The sequence below is a fragment of the Condylura cristata genome, unplaced genomic scaffold (genome assembly GCF_000260355.1).
Source record: "Condylura cristata isolate star-nosed mole 26May11 unplaced genomic scaffold, ConCri1.0 scaffold00008, whole genome shotgun sequence".
Taxonomy (NCBI): domain Eukaryota; kingdom Metazoa; phylum Chordata; class Mammalia; order Eulipotyphla; family Talpidae; genus Condylura; species Condylura cristata.
Window position 1 is genome coordinate 51819147 of NW_004567109.1, and position 23343 is coordinate 51842489.

Consider the following 23343-nt stretch of genomic DNA (forward strand, 5'->3'; position numbering starts at 1 on the left):
TGCTGCAAAGTACCTGCCAGGCTGAATTCTCATCTGAGGGCTCAGCTGGGGAAGGATGTACTTCTAAGCGCCTGTGATTGTTGACAGTGTACACTTCTTTGCAGGCTGTCAGACTGAAGGCCTCGGCTGTGCGTGGCTGTCAGCTCTTCACTGCCTTCAGCTCCATAGGGAAGCTCACCAAGCAGCAGCCGGCTTCCTCAAAGTCAACAAAGGAGAGGGTTTCCTAGAGACAGGGACATCACAGCCTCACGAAACATAATCTTGAAGGGACATCGTATCAGCCCGGTGTATTAGTTAGAACGAAGCTTTAGGTCCAGCCACATCCAGAGTGGAAGTGATTAGAGGATGTGAAAACAGGACTTGGGAGCTGGTTAGTGGCTGTGACCCACACCAGCTGTGACTCTTCTTCATCTGCCCAGATTACCTTTTCCCACTACCTGCCTTCAGCACAACTAGACTGCTGCATGTACTCAGGGCACATTCACCAGCCCACCCTGGCTAACATCATGCCATCCACAACCTGTGAGCTTCCTCCTTCTAGTGTTTCAGACACCGGTTCACTTCTGCACATTGCCTCCCCTGGCCCTATCCTGAAGGATGGCCTAGTTAGAAATTTCCCCTTAAGCTGTTTCTATTAAATGTGGGCTTTTCAGTGCCCTCAAGTGGCTTTAAGGGCAGTAAAAACTATTCAGAGGCTAGTATTGCATTTAAAAATTAATATTCAATGTATTAAAGTTACACTTTAAAAAAACCTAATTTTTCCTGATGCTTTTAAGTTCTAAATCAAATCGTATTGTTCTTTGTATATTATCTGTAGCTGGCCTATGTTTTAAAATGTATTTTAAAAGTCTGAGTAATGTGTGATCTGATTTCTAAGTTTAGCTAACACCTTCATGGGGGAAAAGTAGAAGGAAAAGAGGCAGAGGGTGACGGCGCTAGAGAAAGGTCACTGACATCACTTTAATGAGATGGGAGGCCAGTGCAAGGTTAAGAGCAGAAGGATGACATGATTTAATTTGAAAGTTTAAAGGAACACAGTAGTGAATATAGACTCCAAAGGGGAAGGGTGGAAACAAGGTGGTCAATCAGAGAGTGTATAGAATCCAGTGTAGATATTAAGGAGTGTCAAGGAGATTTGCTAACATATGAGATGTAGGGTGTGAGAAAAAAAAGTGAATTAAAGGAAGATGCTAAGAATTTTGACCAGAACTCACTGAAAGATTGCATTACCATCAACTGAGACAGGAGGACTGTGAAGAGAATAGGTTTGGGGAGGGAAAAATAACTTAGTTATTCCAGAGGTATTTTCTTTTTCCTTTTTAAAAATAACATTGGTTTACAACATTGTTTGTATTTTAGTGGTATAGTGTCTCTCGCTTTGCGTGTGGTTACCACACCATATCTGTCACCAACACACCAACAGTCCACAGCCACCATGTTGTGCACCCTCTCCAGTTTCTTCTCTCTCATCTGTCCCCTCCTTCTGGTAGCCTAGTTTTACATTCAGATATCCAGGGTTTGTTGTTATTTTGGTTTTATCTGACCCTTTACATGGGTTCTCTGTATTCTACATATAAGTGACACCATCTGGCATTTGTTTTTAACCTTTTGGCGTAATTCTCTTAGCATAATCCTCTCCAGCTCCACCCATGTTGCCAGAAATATTTTTGATTGCAGAGTAGTAGTCCATTGTGCATAGATTCCAGATCTTCCTCATCCACACAATCTGTATTTTTAGTACTTAAGTTGTTTCCATATTGGCTACTGTAAATAGTGCTGCAATGAATATGAGTACATGTCTCCCTTTTCATTTAGTGTGCTTGAATTCTTGGGGGAGATCCCCAAGAGTGGAATTGCTGTACCACATGGCAGTTTCATTTGTAAGCTTTTGAGGAATCTCCATTTGCTTGCCATAAGAGCTGGACCTGTCTATGTACTACCAACAGGGTAACAGGATTCTCTACATCCTCACCAGCAATTGTTTCTGGCCATTTTGATATGGGTTGTTCTCACAGGTGTGAAGTGTAATCTCACTGTGGTTTTGATTTGCATTTCCCTAATGATAAGTGATAATGAACACTTTTTTATGTGTTTGTTGGCTAACTGCATGTCTTCTTTGGAGAAGTGCTTTTTCAGTTCTGCCAATATTTTAAACTTGGGTCATTTGTTTTCTTTTTGTTGAATTGTTTGAGTTCTACATATATCTTGAATATCTGACTCACAGATACTCTGTATCAGCTTGCTGAATGAATGAATGAATGGTGTATACTGCATGAATGAATGTTTTGGACTACAAAGACTCTTCATGTGAAACTCAGATAAGCATAACCCTTGTAAAGTGTGACAAATGCTTTTTACATGGAAGTTATTGCGTAATTTTTGACTGGATTACTTACATATTATTTAAAAGATTTGGAAATGGAGGCTTTTTACACCAAGACAGGCAAGATACTTTCCGCTGAATTTGAGCCTCACATATTTCTGAAAGGAATAGCCAGGGAGGGGGGGGAAGATTCAGTGTTCTAATCAGCAGTATTGGTGAAGACAGATGCTATTTTATTTTTCATATATCTTTGTTGTTACCATTGCAAGATTATGATTTTCTGTATTGTCAAGGTAAAAAAAAAATCTATGAGAAGGCAAACAAACTGATATCATTGTCGAGTACAAGACACAGGTACATATAAGAAGCTGTATCACTAGCCAAAGGGGTATATAATAGAGTCACTCTGTAAACCAATCAAAAGGACCATTTCCTTGAGCAGCCGCCTTATTAGATGCATAATCAACAGTCTACCTAGGGCCTCTTTCCATTGGGGAAGCGGGAGAGATAAAGATTCATTTTGTCAGCGTGTTCTAGTTTTTCATATGATTCTTTGCTGTCTCCAGAATTTTTTTTCAGCACTCAAACAGACAGCTATAAAATTGATTGGCTTGAAAGCCAAATAAAATAAAACACAGTAGCCTACTTTATCATTTACTACTAGCTATTTATTATGAGCAGTGCTGTGTTGGGATATCGACCCTGAGATTAAAGCTAGAGAAATATAGATTCTGAGATTCTGTGGACACATAAAGCTCCCCAGCCATGGTGACAGATGATAATGAGATTATACTCAGAGGCCATCTTTTATCTCAATGGAACCCAGCAGCTATCATTTTTTAAAAATAATGAATTGTACAAACAATGCAGGGAACATTTACTTAGCAGTTCAGCAAAGCAGCTTCCTTGGGTCCAAAGACATTGGCAGGCTGCCCAGCTAGCTGTTTGGCCATTGAGGACAGACATTCCTCCAGTTCATGTATTTGTAGGTTGGTTGGTTGAATCACTTGTTCCTTCATTTACTTCTACCCACCTAGCCATGAGAGGTATCCTTCTCTCTGACTATTCCTTGCATTCAACATATTCTTCTTGCCTCCATGCCTTTTAAAAAAATATTTGAGTAACCCTCTAGCTGGGAAACCATCTTGCATCACCAAAATCAAAATCCACTTACTCCTTTAACACACAGCTCAAGTTTCAGATCCTTGCAAAACTTAAGAGTTGATTGTTATGGATGCAAATCTGGGTTTACCACTTATTAGAAGTGGAACTAAAAGCCGCTCACATCATCTGAGCCTTATTTAGTACAAGGTGAGGTGAAAATTCTCTCCAAGACAAAAAGAGACCTACAGAACAATGAATAGTTAATCTATGGCACAGAAGTCAAAAGTAAACATTGGAGAAAGGAGATTCTCTACTACAGTGCTGTTGGGAAAGCTGGGCAGTCACATGCAAAAGAATGAAACTAGATCACTATCTCACACATCACACAAAAATTAACTCAGAATAGGTTAAAGACATGGATGTAGTACCTGAAACCATAAAATACATAAAAGAAAACATAAGCAAGGCAAAATACTCCATGATATTGGCTCCAGGGATGTCTTTATAGTCTATCCCCGATGACCACCCCCCCAAAAAACTAAAGTAAACAGAAATAAATGGGACTATACCTAATAAAAATGCTTTTGCGTAGTGAAAGAAACTATCAGTAAAGCAAAAACACATGCAACAGAATGAGAAAAAATATTTGCACACCATATATTGTGACATCCACAACATAGGAAGAAATCGTACAACTTAACAAAAAGGGAACAAAGAACCCAATCAAAAAATGGACAGTGGCTCTAACTTCTTAGTTAATATGAATTCCCCATCTTTAGTGCCTCTTCTCTCTTAAATTTATAACTCTGGTAATTAAATAGACACTGAATTTTTCACAGCAGGATGTTCTGCCTCTCAGGCTATTGTGTGACATTTTCCTTCTTGTTGCTTTAACCCATGGTTCTGGCTATATATAGAAGTCACTTTGGTTATACCTGCAGCCCCTCTTACCTTATCATTGCTCTCAGCTGACATCTGGAGCCCCCACTCACTACTAAGTACATCTTCACGCTCCCTGTCAGCATACTCCGCCTCCCCTCCTGTTGCTATGGATGGAATGTCATGCAGCTCTTAGAGATCAGATCCTCCACTTCCACCCCAGAGTCCATTCCTCCCAGCAGTTATCACTTCTCTCCTCAATCATCACTTATTCCCCCTTGACTAGATCATCCCCACCAGCAACTAATATACCATAATGCCACCTATCTTAAAATAAATCCAATTCCCCTACCTCTCTTGATCTCACATGTCCCTCCAAACACCACCCATTTCTTTCTTCCCTTTTAAGGAGAAGAAACAGAAGCACAATTTAAAAATAGTCCTCATCATTGCCAGTCCTCTCCTCTCAATCTCCCTTGAACCCCTCCAGTCAGGTTTTCATCCCCAGCTCTGCACTAAAACAGTTTTGTCAAGGTCACCCAAACCTCCAAGGCCAAATTGACAGTCAATTCTTATACCTCAGGTGGCAGCATTTGACACAGCCGATCACGCCACTCTCCTGGGACGCTTGGTTCTCTTCTTACATCACTGACTGCTCCTTCTTAGCCTCTTCAATTGATTCCTCATTTCTCTGAGCTCAAACATTGCACATTCCTAGGGGTTAGTTCTCGGACCTGATGTCCTCTCTCTCTGCACTGTCCATATAATTTAGTCTGCTCATTGCTTTAAACACCATTCATCCACGGGTGACTCCAAGATTAATATCTCTAGCTTGGGCCCCTGTGAACTGCAGATTTGTTATCTAGCTGCTTTCCCCACATCTCCACCTCATTGTGTCTGCAACTCTAAAACTGAATTCTTGATTCCTATTCACCTGCAAATTTGCTGCATCTTTTCTTTTCCTTTTTAAAGATTTGTTTATTTATGCATACAGAACTAGGGTACAGGCCAGAGGTGCAAGGGCAGTGAGAGGATTCACCAGAGCCAGAGTGGGGAGCAGGACAGGCAGAACAATGTAATACACTGCTGAGGGTGTTACAGGGCACCCCAGTGTGAATTGGGTTGCCTGTCTGTAGGTCTTCACCCATGCGCTTACGATTCAGTCGTATTATGGACACACTCAAAAGGTTAAATAATGGATTTATTTATAAAAAGAAAGGTAAAGGAATAACCCAGGGAAAGAGGGAGAGAAACACAGGTTAACTAGGATGTCCTACCAGTTCTGCTGACTTGGACTCCACCGGCACGCTGAAAACCGATTGAGCGCCAAAACGATCAGCTGTGAATCATCAGGTCCCAACCCAGAGCTCACATGTCCGGTTTTATCCCAACCTGGCCGCTCAGCTCCGCCCTCACGTCCCTGCGTGCTTCTTCTTGGTACTGATGGGATTTGGAGTTCTAGCATCTGGAGTAGGGACGTTCCACTTTTGCAGTTAGGACAAAAACCCTAGAAATTGCTTTCAGATACATCTCTTGCTACCAGTTCCAATCCATCAGAAAATCCTACATTATATAAATAACACAAAATTTTAATATCATTAGATTACTTATGTTGATAAATTAAAAATGCTAAATAGCCTTCTATCAATAACAATAAGTACACATATTTAGTGCCCACTGCTGTTCTGAGTGTTTGACTTAGAACTTATTTCATCTCCAAGTGAATCTATGAGGTAGGCAAAACTCTTATCACAATTTTTAAAGTTGAAAAACTAAGCTACAGAAGAACTTACCCAAAGTCATACTGCCAGTTGGGTAAATGTAAATCCAGGTAATTTAGTTCCAGAGTCCACGTGATTAGCTATAATTCTCTACATTTATCACATGCTTCAATGTATATAGGATCCCCAACCCTCCTTGATCTTGGGGCTATCATCTCTGTGCCTAGAATTCTTGCTGATCAGGGAAACATATAATCAAGCAGGAGGCTTCTCATCAAGGACAAAATTCCTGGTATGAGGAACATTCTAGAAAATCAGTATCTGCTGAAAAAAGCAAGCAGATATTATGACCAGATTAGCAAGATCAGCTAAAATACCTTTCTTGTAAAGAATAGCAGTAAATTAGGTTAAGATGGAGCATAGAGATAATATGCTTTGACTGGCAGAAACAATGGAGCCCCCTCAGGCAATAGCTCTTGGTCACTCCATCCTGGCTTATATCCCCTGAAAACATCCCCCATCAAGTAGACCAGGTACACTCCCTACAGGCTGAATTCTAAATGAATAGGAGACTTGGCTGGGGGCTGCCCTGGTACCCCATGCAGCCCCTCTGGGCTTCTCAGTCCTCCAACTCTCTTGGAACTGAGTCTTCATTGCCTTGTCCCCTGATGATCCCAAAGCTGCCACTCTGTAAGGCAGCAAATGCATACATTGTTTAGAAGTTTCCAGTGCTATAAATCACATGCTTTAGCCATTTTGAGTGTGAAGGCTTTCCTAACTTAGAATTATTTCTTTAGCATACATTCTCAGAAGTAGATTTGCTCAAAGAACATAGCATACTTAATCAGTAAAATAGCAAACCTATTATTAATAAGCACTATTGGCTCTTTGAAATCTAGTTATATACAGTAATTAGGAGCCATTTTCAGAATAGAGAGGAGCCTTAAAGGAAAACTTAAATAGCAAATAGGTTTGGTCCTTAACTTAGCTACTTAAATATTCATTCAGTCTTGGAGTTTCACTTTCTTCATTTGTAAAATCAAGATATCCCAATATTTACAACTTCTTCACAAGAATGCATGAGTAGGGCCATTATTTCCATCCAAAGAAAAAATATGTTACTTTCCCCCCAAGCAAACCACAAACTCTGAGATTTAGATCTATTACCATTATGCTCTAGAAAAAGTCTGACCCACTGCATTTTGAAAGGTCACAGTTTCTCAGTTCTGACTTTTAAATTACTGGACACCTGAATTTTACACTTACAATCATTTTTTAAAAACTAATTATTTATTTATTTATTCATACAGAACTGGGGTACAAGCCACAGGTGAAGGGGTAGTGAGAGGATCACCAGAGACAGAGTGGGGAGCAGAATAGGCAGATCGACGAAGTACACTGCTGAGGGGAGCAGCGGGCGGGTCAGGAGAGGTCTGCTGCGCCATGTGGATCATCTGGGGCTGGGGATCGAACCCCACTGAAGTGACTGCGGCTCGCTGGCAGTGCTGCGTCCTAACCTGTCACGCCACCAGGGAGGGCCCACTCTTACAATCATTTTTGTTTCAAGATGGTCTTCTACTCACCATCCGGACCTAAAGGAAAGACTAGGTAATGCTATATTTGCCAAGGTTGTATTATCAACTGTCACCACACATATTTTAGTTCTTGTGCTCTGATCTTAAGTTTGATATCACAGATCTGGATAATGACTAGACAATGGTAAGTAAGCTATGCTCTTAATGTTCCTTTTTGTCTCATTCCCCTTTACCCTCAGACGATCCAGACACTGTCATGTGGAATTATAAATTAAATGTGCCAACACTTTGGTTTTTGGAGAATTATCAGACCTTATCCTAGTACTAGTTAGACCATCTTCAAAGCAAGAGAAACTAAAGGACTTCATAAATGGTAAAGTCTCTTCTGACTTTACCCCTCCCTTCACTTATTTTTTCTCCAAGAGCTGGACTGTTTCATCTGTTGCTTATCTTTTCTATGCCTTCCCCTGACCCTGACAAGTGCTCGGAAGCCCAGGAACTATATTCCCAGAATACAAAGCCAGCAAATACCTCAGTTTAGACTATTCTGCTGGTTCCAGACAATTGAGAGATGAGGTGGGCAGAAGGGAAGTAAGCCCCATTCTCCGCCTAGCAGCGCATCTGAGGTTTGGTGGTGGTGTCTGTCTGTTGTTTCTCCACAAACCACCTGCCTCAGGAAGCAGCTGCCAGAAGTTCCTGAGTTGTGTGGCAACACTTCCCTGAAAGTTAGCAGCAAAGTGGAGAGCTAAGTATGGGCTTCCCTTTCCTTTGTTCCTCTAACTTTTCCAAACTTATTTTAAATACCATCCTGCTTCACGTACCCATAGACATTTCCAACTGAAGACTGATATATTTCTTTTCTTAATTTATGTAAACCTCTAGTCAGGCCTCCACCGGACGGAGAAAAATAAGCAGTGTGATTTAGATTATTAGTGCTAGATCCTTAACTCATACGTCACAAGTTGGTTTTAATTCCAAAAATACCCTGTTAGGTGATTTCTTTTCCTTGTCTCCAGGTCATGGAGAATTCCATGTCAAAAATCCTATAGTGGACAAAGATTAAAAAAAAATACAATTTCAATGTCACCACAGTTCCAAGTTAACACATAGCTAGAGAACCACGGCATCCCTACATGTCCATATTTAATATCTTCAGTTCCCTTTTACCATATTGCCCTCAGATTACTGCTATGTCTATTTATAGTTTTGTTCATTTGTTTAAGGAAAGGACTTTCTGTTGGTTCCCCAGCACCCAGGAAATGTTCAAAGATATGGATTAAATTAAATGTAAAAATAAATGTATGGTTTCACATTTGATGAAGTAAATAGCAGCTCACACATTTCAAACATCCATTCATTTTTGGCACACAGACAGTTCCGCAGGCTCTATGGGTCTCCATTTCAGTTAGCAGTTCCCTTTTATTCCAGAAATCCATTTTCCCTTTCATGATCATGGACTGATGATGACACATTCCACATGTGCCTTACATAGATTTTAGATGGTTTCCCTAGGTGACTCAGGAGACTCTTAACACGCACTAAAGCTTGAGAACTTCGGCAATAATTGAAAACAGAGCTTCTATTCTTTGAAAACTATACAAAGAGTGAAACCCAAAAAATTCAAAGCCAGTGTTTTCCAGGATTCATATTTGGTAAGTGATATTCAGAAGTAGATGTAGAGCCAGGAAGGTCTTATAGGACATTCAAGCCCCTCATTTAGGAGATCAACAATTATATCTAGAACTTCATAGGCTGTTTAGAGTAAAGCAGAAATCAAAACCCAGGTTGCCTGAATTTCAAGCTAGTGCTTTCTTTAAAAAAAAAATATTATTTTTATATATTTTACATCATTGTTCATTTTTGTTCAATGTTTGCTTTCTCAGGTGTAGTCCCACCCCAATAATTCCCACCCCAATTCACCTGTGCACAACCACCATATTCCTTTGTGCTCTTCCCTCCAGTTCTGATCCCTCTGTCTCTCCCTCAACTACAAATACCTCTGATTTATAGTTGCCTGCCACTTTTTGTTATTGTTTCTTTCCCTCAATCCCTTATTTGGTTCTTCTATTTCCTCCTATAAGTGAAATCATCGCTATATTTCATTTTCCTTTGGACTTATAAAACTGAGCATGATTCTGGGGCCCTCCCTGGTGGCGCAGTGGGTTAAAGCACTGCATTAAGAAGCTTAAGCCACTTCTGCATGAGTTCGATCCCCGCCTGCCCCGTAGGAGACCCACATGGCGTGGCAGACCTCTCCTGACCCGCCCTCTGCTCCCCTCAGCGGTGTCAATCTGCCTGCTCTGCTCCCCACTCTGTCCCTGGTGAATCCTCTCACTCTCCACATCTCTGGCCTGTACCCCAGTTCTGTATAAATAAATAAATAAATCTTTAAAAAAAAAAAACTGAGCATGATCCCTTCCAGCTCCAACCATGTTGCTGCACATGGCATGAGTTTATCTTTTTTGATTGTTACATAGTATTCCATCATGTGTATATATAGTACTTTCTCAAGGCCTTTGTAATGTTATTTTGTGGGAGTGGTGAGCTGAACAACTCAATGTATACTGGAAATACTGTGGCCATGCATAAGTATTAGCATACTTTTCTGGAAGATAGCAATAGAATTCTAACTAAATTAGTGTATTAGATAATTTTCCAATCAGTGCAAGTAAAATGTTCCTTGAGGAAAGGATCAGATTTCCTAATATGCACAAAGATGTAGCATAGACCCAGGACTCATACAGAATGGAGTTTCTCATCTCAGTAACAAATACAATACTGATACAGTTTATGGCATTTATACAAACTTGGAGCTGCTGATATAGAAAAATTTTATAAAGTTTTGTTGCATAAAATTGCAACTCTAAAAAGATGTCAACAATAGAAAAATATAAAACTGGTTGACCCAGTGATTTGTTAACTGAGTTCACAGATTGGCATGCAGAAGTGCTGCATTCTATGTGTGACATAGTGTTACATTCTATACTAACAGTGTCACTCAGTTGTTAGTGACATGCACCAGAGCCTCTACGTGTGATTTCAGTGGCCAGTGTGCTTTATTTGCATGTGAAGTATTTAGTACAGAAGTTATACATAGAATGTTCTGAACCCTTGACCACTTCTAATAGTAGTTTGTCATTTCTTCATTTAGGACAGTGCACACTCTAAAAAGCACTAGAGAGGATACCTTAAAAATAAATAGAGCAGCCCTCCCTGGTAGTGCAATGGGTTAAAGCACAGCACTACAAGCTATCTGCAATCTCTTCTGGCCAAGTTCGAACCCCAGCCCTGGAGGTGACCCACATGGCATGGCAGACCTCTCCTGTCTCACCCTCTCAGCAGCGTACTTCATCCATCTGCCTGTTCTGCTCCCGGCTCTGTCTCTGGTGAATCCTCTCACCACCCCTGCACCTCTGGCCTATACCCCAGTTTTGTATGCATAAATAAATAAATCTTTTTAAAAATGAGCACCATTCTCATTGCATACCTTCCTCAATGACTAGAGGATTAAATGACCTAATAAGCATAAACGGATTGCAACCTCAGCCTATAGACACAGCACACCCTGCATCTACCCTGCAGGAATCTCCAGGACTGTGCCCCACCCAGACATCATGCTGTTGTTGCTGACTTCAACCAGTTTCTGGCCCTGGACCATCCAACCACTCATGTGCTTAGGGTGCTTATGAACCAAAGGCACTGGAATTTCTAAATTTTTATTTAATATTTACAAAAAAGCATCAAAGTACTGATTATGAGAGAAACTATAGCTTTGTTGGAGCTTTATACGTGACTCAGGATGGCTTTTAATAAGAATTACACAAATGACATAATCATTTCAGTGCCTAGAGCCTCTGTCTATTACAGACCTAGGTTTACTACCATTTACAAAAAAAAAAATCACCATGAGATTTCAATATTTTATTTCCAAAAAATACTTCTTTCCAAAGGCAAAGTTACTCTCTACGAAGGCTTAAATTCTCCCACCAAGACAAGTTCATCCCAACACCTTGGATGATGCCACAAATCTAAGAAAATTAAATCTTATTTGGCTAGGGAACAGCCAACATGAGTCAAAGGCTTGTCTGGAAAGATTTAAAGTTTAGAACCATCATCTCAATAACTTGCAGAGAAGCTCAGGGTCCTAGGACTTGAGGAGAAACATCCTTTCTTCATTTTTTTTTTTCTGACTAAGCTGTGTTTGCTATGTTTCTGGTAAGCATGAGACAGCTGGCACTTGTCATGTCTAAATATACACAACTTCTCTACTCCCGCACCATCACTGAGATATGTATGTGCATAAAAACAAAAGCTATATATCTCCACCCGCGTCTCCACAGTTGGATCCCCTCCAGACACCATTCTGAATATGACATTCTGCTGCAGGGTACTAAAAATGGTGCTTTCCTCAAAATAAAACCTTTAAAGATCCCTTAGTAGCTATTCAGGGACTGGAATTCAATTTCAATTCTCCACCCTTTGGCCAGCTGTAGATTCCGAATGCTTACATAAAACATTGAGAGTATGTACTTCATGGCAAATCTGATTTTTCTTGTGCGATAGATATGTGTTCTGAAGTTACCACAAACCATATTTTTACTTAGAAAACACACAAAGCAATAATACACCTCAATAAGCGAGAATGGGTTCTTTTTTTAAATTTTATTTTATATAGAGCTTTGATGGAAGCATCAGATAGATGACTTACTATACAGAATTTGTGAAATTTACACCTTCAAATCATAATACTCTATTTCAGGTCATTACATTTAAAAGCATGACTTTTGAAATCCTTTTATTACAAGTAGTTCTTGCACACAGATGTTACATCACAATAGCAAAAAAAAAATGTAAACTTCTTTTGCAAACTACATAAATACTATATTTGCCTTGAAGTTATTCTTATTTTAAAATCAGAATATACTCTAAATGCTTTATATAGAAAATTCTGGTCAGTAGCCTCTGTGTATGGAACTTTTTTTTCCTTTCTGACTTGCCTTTCATGTTGTCTAGTTGGTTCTTTGAAAGAGAAAAATTAAAAACAAAACAAAACAAAAACCCGGATCAAAAGTAAGACAAGGATAGAAGTATGTCAATAACCATGGGCAAAACAGAGATGTGAAAATTGTTCCACATACTAAATCTGCCAAGTCACCAGGGGTAGGGAGGTAACTGAAAATAAAGGCTCACATTGAGCTCAGTTTAATCGTATATGAAAGGAAATCAGTCTGATTATCAATACACCTTTTACTCTGCCTTATGTCTGTCTGCAAAGGAATCACCTCTTTCTCTTTTTGCTCAGGGCAGAACCTGTCATCTCCACAGCAATCACGCTAGAGTAAGAGTTGAATTAGTTCACCAACACTGTCCTCAGTGTCTTTGAATACCATGTGGAAATGTATAAATATGTAGGTGTGTAATCCACAGCCACGAGCATACAAGACCAAGTGAAGGTCTCTTTTTTATTTCAAAAGAAGTTTGAATAGTTACTTCCTGTTATTACCTCACATCTCTTTCCTCAGAATGTTCTTTCAGTTAAAAATCAAATTCAACCTGGAGTCCTTATTGATTTGTCACTGAGATTCCTATTGAACACCTAACTAGTGGCCGGGCTTCTTTGAGGACAAAAATACCACTGCTAAAGCATTTTTTAAAACTGCATGCAGAAAGAACTACACATGCATTCCAAGCAGCTACCTAAAGTGGCTCAAGTGACATTATTATTTATTTTGACCTAAGCCCTGTAAAAACATCCTTTTAAAACACAAAGAGCACAGCTACAAGATGGCGGCTGATCCCAGCATGAACGGAGGGGCCGACGTGCCACGGGGCCCTCAGGATGTCCAGCACAGATCCCTTGCGCCGTCTTCCCTCACCCCGCGCGTTTTCTCTAAGTGCAGTGTGTCCTCTCTACCACCTGTGCTTTTACACTATGTAAAAACTGTTTTTTTTTGTTTTGTTTTTTTGTTTTTTTTTAATCTAGAATGACTAGCTCTGACCTGGAGTAACACTGTGTGTGGGCTTTGTTAGAGGCAGGCAGCCATCCTAACAGCTCTTGGACAGGGGGCCGCCACGCGTGAGCTCCGGAGCTCAGGAACTATCCTTGTTGCAGGTGCTGCCTTGGGTGATGCTGTCTTTGTCTTCCATGTACTGGCTGCCAGTGTCACTCCTGCTGAGGACAGTGGAGGGGATTCCTGAGGGGCGCCTCTCTGGGTTCTTCTCCTGGGAGAAGCAGCAGATCATCTTCTTCATGGTGCTGTACATGTCCTCGTCCTTGTAAGAGTAGATGATGGGGTTCATGACCGAATTGAACAACGCCAGCAGCAGAAACCACCTTTTCACGTGCTGCACGCTGCACTGCTTGCAGTTCAGGCCATCAAGCAGAAGAACCACCAGGCCTGGGGTCCAGCACACCACGAAAGCCCCTGGGGACAGCAAAGGAAGCAACAGATGTTCAGACTACTCACATCACCTATTTCGGTTTACTCCTGCCCAGTCATCTTCAGTGGCATCGTGGAGCTTCAGGATGTGTGTTGAAGACTGCAAAGCAAACTTCCACTTTCCACCTGAGCCCTGGAGACCTCGGCTTGATCTGGGCACACACCTGCAAGCCTCCTTGACTATTAGCCACATTCCATTTTACCCACTGGTCTGCTTACCTGGGTCTTGTAGTTAGGGGCTTACTATGTGCTTACTAAACTCTATAGCTACAGTACCTCTGTGATTTCACTGAGCCCCACTAGGCGGCTGTTGTGGTTATTATTCACATTTTATAGGTGAGAAAATCGAGGCCCAATTTGGGGGCTTGTATGAGGAAGCCTCGAACACTTAACCCTGCACTCTGCCATTCTCTAAATAGGTTTTCCAGATGCTTTCCTAAAAACAAGACATTGCATCTGTGGCATTCTCCTAGTCTCTCAACGAAGTCACCTCAAAAAATATTATTCTAAGTCCATATTGCTGTTTAGTTAACATTGTATTCTTTTTATTTAAAAAAAATTATTTATTTATGCATACAGAACTGGGGTACAAGCCAGAGGTGCAGGGGCGGTGAGAGGCTTCACCAGAGACAGAGTGGGAAGCAGAACAGGCAGATCAACAAGTACACTGCTGAGGGGAGCAGCGGGTGGGTCAGGAGAGGTCTGCTGTGCCATGTGGATCACCTCCTGGGTGGGGATAGAACTCACACTGAAGTGGCTGTGGCCTAACCCATTGCACCACCAGGGTGGACCTATATTCTTTTTAACATAGTCACAGGCATCTGCTATACATTGAGATTTTTATGCAATCAATTTAATGGGTTTGTACAAGGTTTTTTCCTTCTTTATATAAAAACAGGATGGAATGAAATGGTTAAGAAAAGTATTGCTTCATGAAATTTTGTTTTGGTTTTACAAACTGGATTTATGTGTGTATTGATTATGAAGTAAAATATTATTTCTTACTGTTGGGCTTACACAAAGAGTTTGAAAAATACCCGCTTACATAATCTTTAAGGCCTCATCCAGCTCCACTGTTCTGTATCTCTTATAACAGTAACACGTTTGTTCCTAGGGTATTCCCAAGAGAGAGTTACTACAATGTCAAGAGGGAAGAACTAAACAAACTAGACATCAAAAGCTGTTGCTACCAACTTTGATGTCAAGAGTCCTTTCTGTGTGAAATTTTATAACTCTGAAGAAATTCCAGTGGGATGTTCCAAGTTCTTTTTCTAATGGGAAGGTGGAAAACAAATTAACTCTATTCTGTTAAGTATGCATGTCAAAATTTAATAAAGTCTGTAACTTCCAAACCAATGGGAGGGGAAAACAGAACAAAAGTAAAAAGGATATCAAGACAAAAGAGAGGGAGCAGGGGAGAGAGAAACATAGAAAAATAGGACATATAAAGAACAGAATAAGATGCTAGAAAAAAAATCAAAAATTCAGTTACATATTTTTTAAGTGTTATTCTTTGAACTCTGCATCTATTTTATATACTTTTGTTTTAATGATATATTTCACATATTCATCAAAAAAGGATAAAGTAAATTTTCAGTATGTTTTTCTAAAGTTGATATATTTTAATCATAAAAACATACGCCCTGGGCCTTCCCTGGTGGTGCAACGGGTTAGAATGCAGCACTGCAAGCTGGCGGCAGCCGGTTGGGTGTGAGCTCGATCCCCAGCCCCGGAGGTGACCACATGGCAGGGCAGACCTCTCCTGACCCGCCCGCTGCTCCCCTCAGCAGTGTACTTCGTGGATCTGCCTGTTCTGCTCCCCACTCTGTCTCTGGTGAAGCCTCTCACCGCCCCTACACCTCTGGCCTGTACCCCAGGTCTTTGTGAATAAATAAATAAATCTTTAAAAAAAAAATCCCTCTGACATAAAACTCTGGTTTGTGTTAGACAGAGTTAGCCACGCTAAATAAATCTTGAAATTGGTGCCCTGTTTGTCTTAATGTGATAGTGCATGTATATTTTCCCACTGCACTGAATTACATAAGAGTAATTCATTCAATCAACACTTGACATACTTGTCACTGAGCAATTATTACATGTGAGGCACTATTCTAAGCCTGTGTATAAATTAATTTTTTAAAAAATTATTTATGCATACAGAAGTGGGGTACAGGCCAGAGATGTGGAGGGTGAGAGGATTCACCAGAGACAGAGTGGGGAGCAGAACAAGCAGATTGATGAAGCATACTGCTGAGGGGAGCAGCAGGTGGCCAGGAGAGGTCTGCCTCGCCATGTGGATCACCTCAGGGGCAGGTGGGGATCGAACTAATGCTGAACTGGCTTTAGCTTCTTGATGCTGTGCTTTAACCCGCTGCACCACCAGGGAGGGCCCATAAATGAATTTTTTAATCTTCATGGAAACCCTTGGCAATAGGTCCTATGATTACTCTCCATTTAAAGCTGGGGAAACTGAAGCACAGAGAAGTTAGGTCCTATGCTCCAAGTCACTCAGCTGGTAAGTGGAAGGGTTTTGAAGCAAGGGAGGCAAGTACCAGGCCTGGGCTCCTGCTAGGCTGTTCTGCCATGAGCCACAGAGTACCTCATCACTGAAGTGAGTAAAGGGGAAGGGTAGGAGAGGGACTTCGTATTTTTACAATCCTGTTCACAATATGTCCTACATGGAGGTGAAGTTGCATCTATTAAAATTAAATCATTCTTTGGTGTCTTAACAAATTTAAATAAAGGGAGGGACGGTTGGTGGGAGAAGAGGTAAAAGAAGGAAGAAAGGAAGGCAGGCTTGGGAAGAATGGGAGAGGAAGGGAGGAAAGGAGGAGAGAATTCCAACAAATAAATAGACTGGCTATAGGATGAGAAGGGAAACAAAAATCTGCTGACCTGACCTTTATACTCTTTCCAAGAACAACAGAAGGTAACTCTCCTTTGACAGACCCACCCAAACACATTATGCTCTTAAAGGAAACTAGGCCCTGAGGCCATATTGTCTAGGGTGATTACACCTAGCAGTGATGGGTGGGGGGACCCCCCCCTCTGGAACTGCCCTACCCCCCCAACCCCCACCACATTCTCCCCACATACACATCTCAGAGTGGATGCGGCTTATCTAACAGTTCTTTCTTAGGAGGGGAGAGTTGTTTATACTGTACATCAGCAGCTGAAATAATGAACCCCCCCAAAAAAAACACTTAAAGGAGAAGTGTCAAGAATGGCTTTGACTTTAGAAACCTATAATCATAGAGAATTCTTGGAGAATATGGGAGAAACAAGAACAGGCAACTGTCCCAATTCTTAAGAGATGGGTAGACAATGAATCCTGGAAAAGATACATTAGTTGGCCCCCTATCAATTTCCAATAAATTATAGAAGGAAAAACCAATGCAAATGTTTTTTGAGTAGTAGGCTGCTACATGATATTGATTGAGCCTGAGTCACTTACGTATTCTTCAGGCATTAACACATAGCAGTGGATTCAAGGGGGTCTTTCTGGGACCCAGTGGAAGATAAGAGGATGTTCCCCTTAGAGAAGAAAAGGTTAAGGAAAGGCATGATGTGATGCTTCAAAAACCTGAGGAGGATGCACAGACTTATCCTGGACCATTCCAGAAGGTTACCTTGGAACAAATAGAAAAGCACTGAGAGGCTGAATGTGTGGATAAATTCTTTTTAAGTAAAGGAAGCTATTAGGGAGAGGAACCTGCCATTCACTGGAACCAGTCTTCTGGAGCCAAGTATTTCTTTGCCTGGATCATCGTGAGATATAAAGAGAAGAGGTTTGTTTATTCTTCCCTTAATGCGAGACAGGGTTAAGTGACTTCTTAGAAATCTTTTCCAACTAGAAAATTGCTAAATTTTATGAAACTCTTGAGTTTCCACTTTAACATTCAAACAGATCATGACTGTTGCCCAGACATGATTATTAAAGCAGTAAGACTGAAAACTGATGAAGATGAATTCTATGAGCTAGCAATTCCCATGCTTGCTTGGTCGTCAAATCAAATGGATTCGCTAGGGTGGGACATGGGACTCTGTAGGACAAAAAAGTTCCCTGGCTGATTATGATAAATGACCAATTTTGTAAACCTTTTTTCTAGGGTCACCCAAAATGATTTAATCAAGCTGACTCTGTCAGCAAAATTGTAGGCTCATTATAGAAGCAGTGAAGAGTCATGGCAGAAAGGGGGAAGAGTTCCTTAAAATGGGAAAATAAGCATCTCCAGAGATTAATACCTTTAGCATTGTTTGGAAAATGTATTTAGAAACATAAATACACGTACAAACATTAGCACAAAGGCTAGCCTACAGGCCAGGCACACACAGCCCTTCGTCTGCCCTTTGCTGGCTCACCCTGCCAGGAACGCCTTCCCACCTCTTAGTCTAAGGTCTACTTTTCTTTCTAAGCTTAGCTCCTAGTTCGCCTCCAACATCTGCCCAACCCACAGTGACCATTCCCTTCTCTAACAGCAGTGACACTTTCACCTACAGCATCCACGTGGCAAGGGCCATGCCACCTGCTTCATTCCACTCTGACATTTCTCAATGCTGCCTGTACCAGGCAGCATGCACAGGGGTTTACATGAACCTCTTATTTAAAACTCCCAGCCCTGTGAGGTTCTACACTTAGTGCCCTCAGTCTTTCTTTCTTTCTTTTAAAGATATATTTATTTATACATACAGACCTGGGATACAGGTCAGAGCAGAGGGTGAGAGGATTCACCAGAGACAGAGTAGGAAGCAGAACAGGCAGATCGATGAAGTACACTGCTGAGGGGAGCAGCGGGCAGGTCAGGAGAGGTCTGCCGCACCATGTGGATCACCTCCCCGGCAGGGATTGACCTAGCACTGAAGAAGCTGCGGCCAGCTTGCAGTGCTGCACTTTAACTCATTGCATCCCCAGGGAAGACCCCCTCAGTCTTTATTATGACAGATTTGAAGTCAAGAATGGCTGAGCTTAGAGTTTGTCCTAGATGCATCAAATCATAAGTAGAAAAGTCATCATTTGAACCAGACCTGACTCCCCCATGCGAACTGAGTATCATGATCTGCTAGAGCTCGTTTTCAGTACCTATGTCCTATCTGCCAGGCTTGTGAAAACCTCCCTAAGCATGTAGGTCATGTGTCACACCTGCCTGTGTCCTCATAGCCAAGTAGTGAACCACATATCTGTAGCAGAGGCACTAAGTCCGTTGAACATAACTGACAGTCATTAAGAGCACACAGGGGTCTGGTTCTGTGCTGGCTGCAGCATCTGCTGATGCAAACAGTGGACCATCCTGCTGGTGGCATCGAGAGGCATGGAACCTGTGTGCGACGGTTCTGACTAGTGTCAAGGAAGGTGTCGGGTGAAAGGACACTCAGCTGAGTTGCGTGTTGAAGGTCATGGATGACTGTGCAGCTGAGAAACCGTGTGCTGCATTAGGGCTATTCCAAATAGCTCAGGATGGTTTTAACGGAGGCAGAAAACTGAGGAGGTTAAGATAAAGCCCTGGAGATGAACATTGATCAGCTAGGGAGGAATCCTGCGGTTCATATGGCAATATGACTTTATGATATGGATCAGATCCCATAAACTTTTCAACCAGGAGTTTATTGCGAGAATTAAACTTGCATGCCCTCAGGTATCCATTGTCTAAGAGTTAAGTTCTCTCCCAAACATCTAGAATGCTGTGAGTCACACACCATCCTTGACAGGATTAACAAAACATTTCTGTTTCCTGGTTCATAAAGGAACCCCATTGACAGAAGCTAGTTCAGAGTTTTATCAGACTCTGGTACAACTAATTAGTAGGTGTAAAGTTAATTTAGTGGATTGCAACCACTAAATGAATCCATTTTCTAAATGAATTAGAACAGAGCAGAATACATCAGAATGCATTAGAACATCAGAATGCATCAAACATAGTATGGATATGCTGCCTAAAACTTGTTTCAGGTAGTATAAAAAAATATGTGTCAGCAGGGCTATGATAGAGAACATACTCTTTCCTACTGTGGGTTCCAATTTTTTTTTAAAGTAAGTTTGAAATCCTTTTCTAAAGATCAGTGGTTGTTTAAATCTTTTTTTTTTTTTTTTTTAAAGTAGAGGAGCACTTCCCAAAGGAAATCTCTTGTGAAACTTCACAATTAGGGCTGTTCTGACTAAAGAAAGAGTCAAGGGAGTTAGTTAAAGTCCCTCATAGCAGAATTCACACTCATCTTCAAACTATAACCTCCACTTCCCCCAGGCCCCCCAACAGGCACCTCTGAGGAACCTTTGGAAACCCCACTGACCATATTTTGAAAATGACTGCTATAGAAATGCGAAGTTCTTTGAAGATTTTTAAATCAGGGGCATGGATGTGTCTTCCAAAGTGAAGTTTTGAGTGCTCTGGATACCTCTGTTATGGGAAGTTTGAAGTTGGCTTCTCTTGGGGTCTCTGCTTAAAATTCAGATTTCTGGGTCCCATTCAGACTTCCCAAGTAGGAAAGTGATAGCTTTAGTACAGCAAAGTGTGGGCACTATTGGATGAAGCAGGGAAACTCGCCTCAGCACTGGTTAATATTCAGCGGAATTGATAAGAATTTGAAAAAGCGGAGAAGGTAGAGGTGAGAGAAATACATGGATTGAGGGGCAGTAAGGAGGAAAGACTACATATAAGACCAAAGGAAGAACTGGATATGGAAGGAAAGAATCCAGGGTGACTAGTAGCCTGTGGTTCTGATAACCAGAGGAGGTTTAGGAGACTGGGGTGGGAGGAACTCCCTGGTGGTGCAAGGGGTTAAGTCTCAGCACTTATGAAGCTACCCACAGCCAGTGCAGCACCAGTTCTGATGCCGGGCCAGAGAGGTGACCAGGCCAGGGAAGGGACCAGGCTAGGGAGGTGACCCACATAGCACAGCAGACCTCTCCTGTCTTGACCACCCCTGTCTTGCTTCCCTCAGAGGTATATATTTCAGTTTATCTGCCTGTTCTGTCTCTGGTAGATTCTCTCACACCCTGCCCTTCTGTTCTGTACCCCAGTTCTGTATGAATAACTAAATAAATCTTTAAAAAAAATATATATCCTCCTTCAAAAATCATACTTATTAAAAAAAGAGAGAGAGAGAGAGAAGACCATTTAGGCATTATGGCTTTAGAGCATCATGGGTCCTCCAGGCAAAGCCTCATAGACAGCCATGAGAAATGGGCATGAGAACTCTGAGCCCTTCAAGCGGAAGTACTGACTGGACATCAATAGCATTAAGAGGGACCGAAGCCTTATGTCTTCCATTAATAAATATTTACTAAGCCAACACTTTCCTTGTGCCAGTTACTATGAATGAATGTCTTCAGTATGATTGCTCAGATAAAATTTTTTATTTCTCTCTATTTTGAGTGACAGGTCAGTTATGTTGATAAATGGCTATTTTTGTTTTAATCATGTTCTGTATCCTTTCAGTCCTTTTCAAGAGCTCACTAATAATTCAGTTAGACTATAACTGAGCTTTTCTCTGGGAATTAGATAAACCAACTCCAGTGCTATACTCAAAAACCAAAATCAGAAGTTCAATGTTCATTTTTAAAGTACAGTGAATCATGTTCTAGAATATTCAATTACATACCGAAATGGTACTTAATGAGTACAATTTTTAAAAAATATTTTCCTGATATCCCTTAGAGGTAGACTTTATATATTTTTTTAAAGATTTATTTATTTATGCACACAGAACTGGGGTAAAGGCCAGAGGTGTGGGAGTGGTGAGAGGTTTCACCAAAGACAGAGTAGGGGGCAGAACAAGCAGATCTACTGAAAAACACTGCTGAGGGGAGCAGCAGGTGAGACAGGAGAGCTCTGCTGTGCCATGTGGGTCACCTCTCTGACTGGGGATTGAACTTGCATTGAAGCGGCTGCAGCCAGCTTGGCACCACTGTGCCTTAACCGGTTGTGCCACCAGGGAGGGCCCTAACGACTACAATTAAAGTAATCAGAAACATCAAATTAAGGAAGGCCTAACACTTTGAAGATATTTGTGACAAGTGAAATAAAGGATCTTTTGAAGTCCCTAGTAGATAGTATGCTATAATACATATGTTATAATCTCTAGAAGTCCTCCCACTTTCTTAGAAGTTTTCAAAATATCTCAGACTTTTAGTATGATAAGTCTAGTGCCTCGTCTCCACACTGCAGGAAAGAACATTCTCCCTCTGGAAGCAGTTCCCTTCCCTGGAATCTGACAGACAGGTCAGCATTCTTGGGTTTGCGGTCACAGAATGTGTAGAAAATTGAGACTTCAAGTTGCATGAAACCTGTTCTTCAGGACTTTGCTACTCCATCTAGTGAGACTTGTAGTCATATTTTCATCTGTTTAAAAATTCACACATGCAATTTAAAAAAAATGATACGTGAATGGTACACAAATAAAAGATCTGTAAAAGTAAAGTGATTGCACACTCGAGAGCATCTGATGCTGGCACATGGACTACTCATTTCATCAGACAGGAGGATATATTTTAAATATGTCCACTCTGTGATTCTTTGTTTTTAGTCCAGGAAAAAGTGGCAGGGCACAAGCAATAATGCTAACCTAGTAAGCCACAGGGCTGTCTGATTTACTGAAATAGAAAATTATAACTCTACATAAAGATCAGGCTATGAACTTTATCCTAGGGAAGCACTCTTCTTATTTGAAAAGACATTTTAAAAGATTAATTTTAAAGCATATAACTATTTTTGGTTTAAAGCATTACGATGCGTAAGTCACACATTAGTAGGACATGTAAGTGAAATGGTCTTATGGTATTAAAGAATTTGTTCAGTCACTTACAATTCTAGATGTGGTTTGCATTCAAATGCATACTTGTTTACCCAGTGTTTTAGAAGTCCAATAATTCAGAAAACACACTGTCATATATGGGAAAGGAATGAAAATATATACCTTTTGTAAACCTGATTTATTTTTACTGCAAGAAAATGCTGACACTTTGAATAGATGATGAGCAGTTAAGCATTCCACAAATGATTCATTTCACACTATTGTTACTACTGCTGGATCTTTTGACTCTAACAACTGGTTTTAGACACTTGGCTCAAATTTGTGGCCAACTTCAGAAAATTGAAAATCTTACTGCCAATGGGTTATGAGATAAAATTTAAAGCAGGGCCATACCAGCAAGAACCACAGCCTAGACCTAATTCTAGTGTTTAACTCTGGGTAACAGCTGGAAACCATAACTGCATAAGAAAGAAAACACTATCTCCACCTCCAGATTCTTCTTTAAGCATCATATATATGGCCAACAATACCTAAGTAACTATTACATCCAGGGCTCTCCAGCATCTAAGAAAAGGTGTGAAGGTAGCTGTCTG

General features: G+C 41.0%; 1 protein-coding gene across 2 annotated transcripts in view; it reads right to left on the bottom strand.

Annotated features, from left to right (window-relative positions):
• Positions 1 to 12217: 12217 nt before the first annotated feature.
• Positions 12218 to 23343, bottom strand: part of LPAR3 (lysophosphatidic acid receptor 3) — a 74625-nt gene continuing 63499 nt past the window's right edge. For both annotated transcript variants that reach the window (XM_004679169.2, XM_012722013.1), the window contains exon 3: positions 12218 to 13987. In XM_004679169.2, coding sequence (XP_004679226.1) covers positions 13653 to 13987 — 335 coding nt within the window. In that variant the 3' untranslated portion in view covers positions 12218 to 13652. The remainder of the gene's footprint in view (positions 13988 to 23343) is intronic.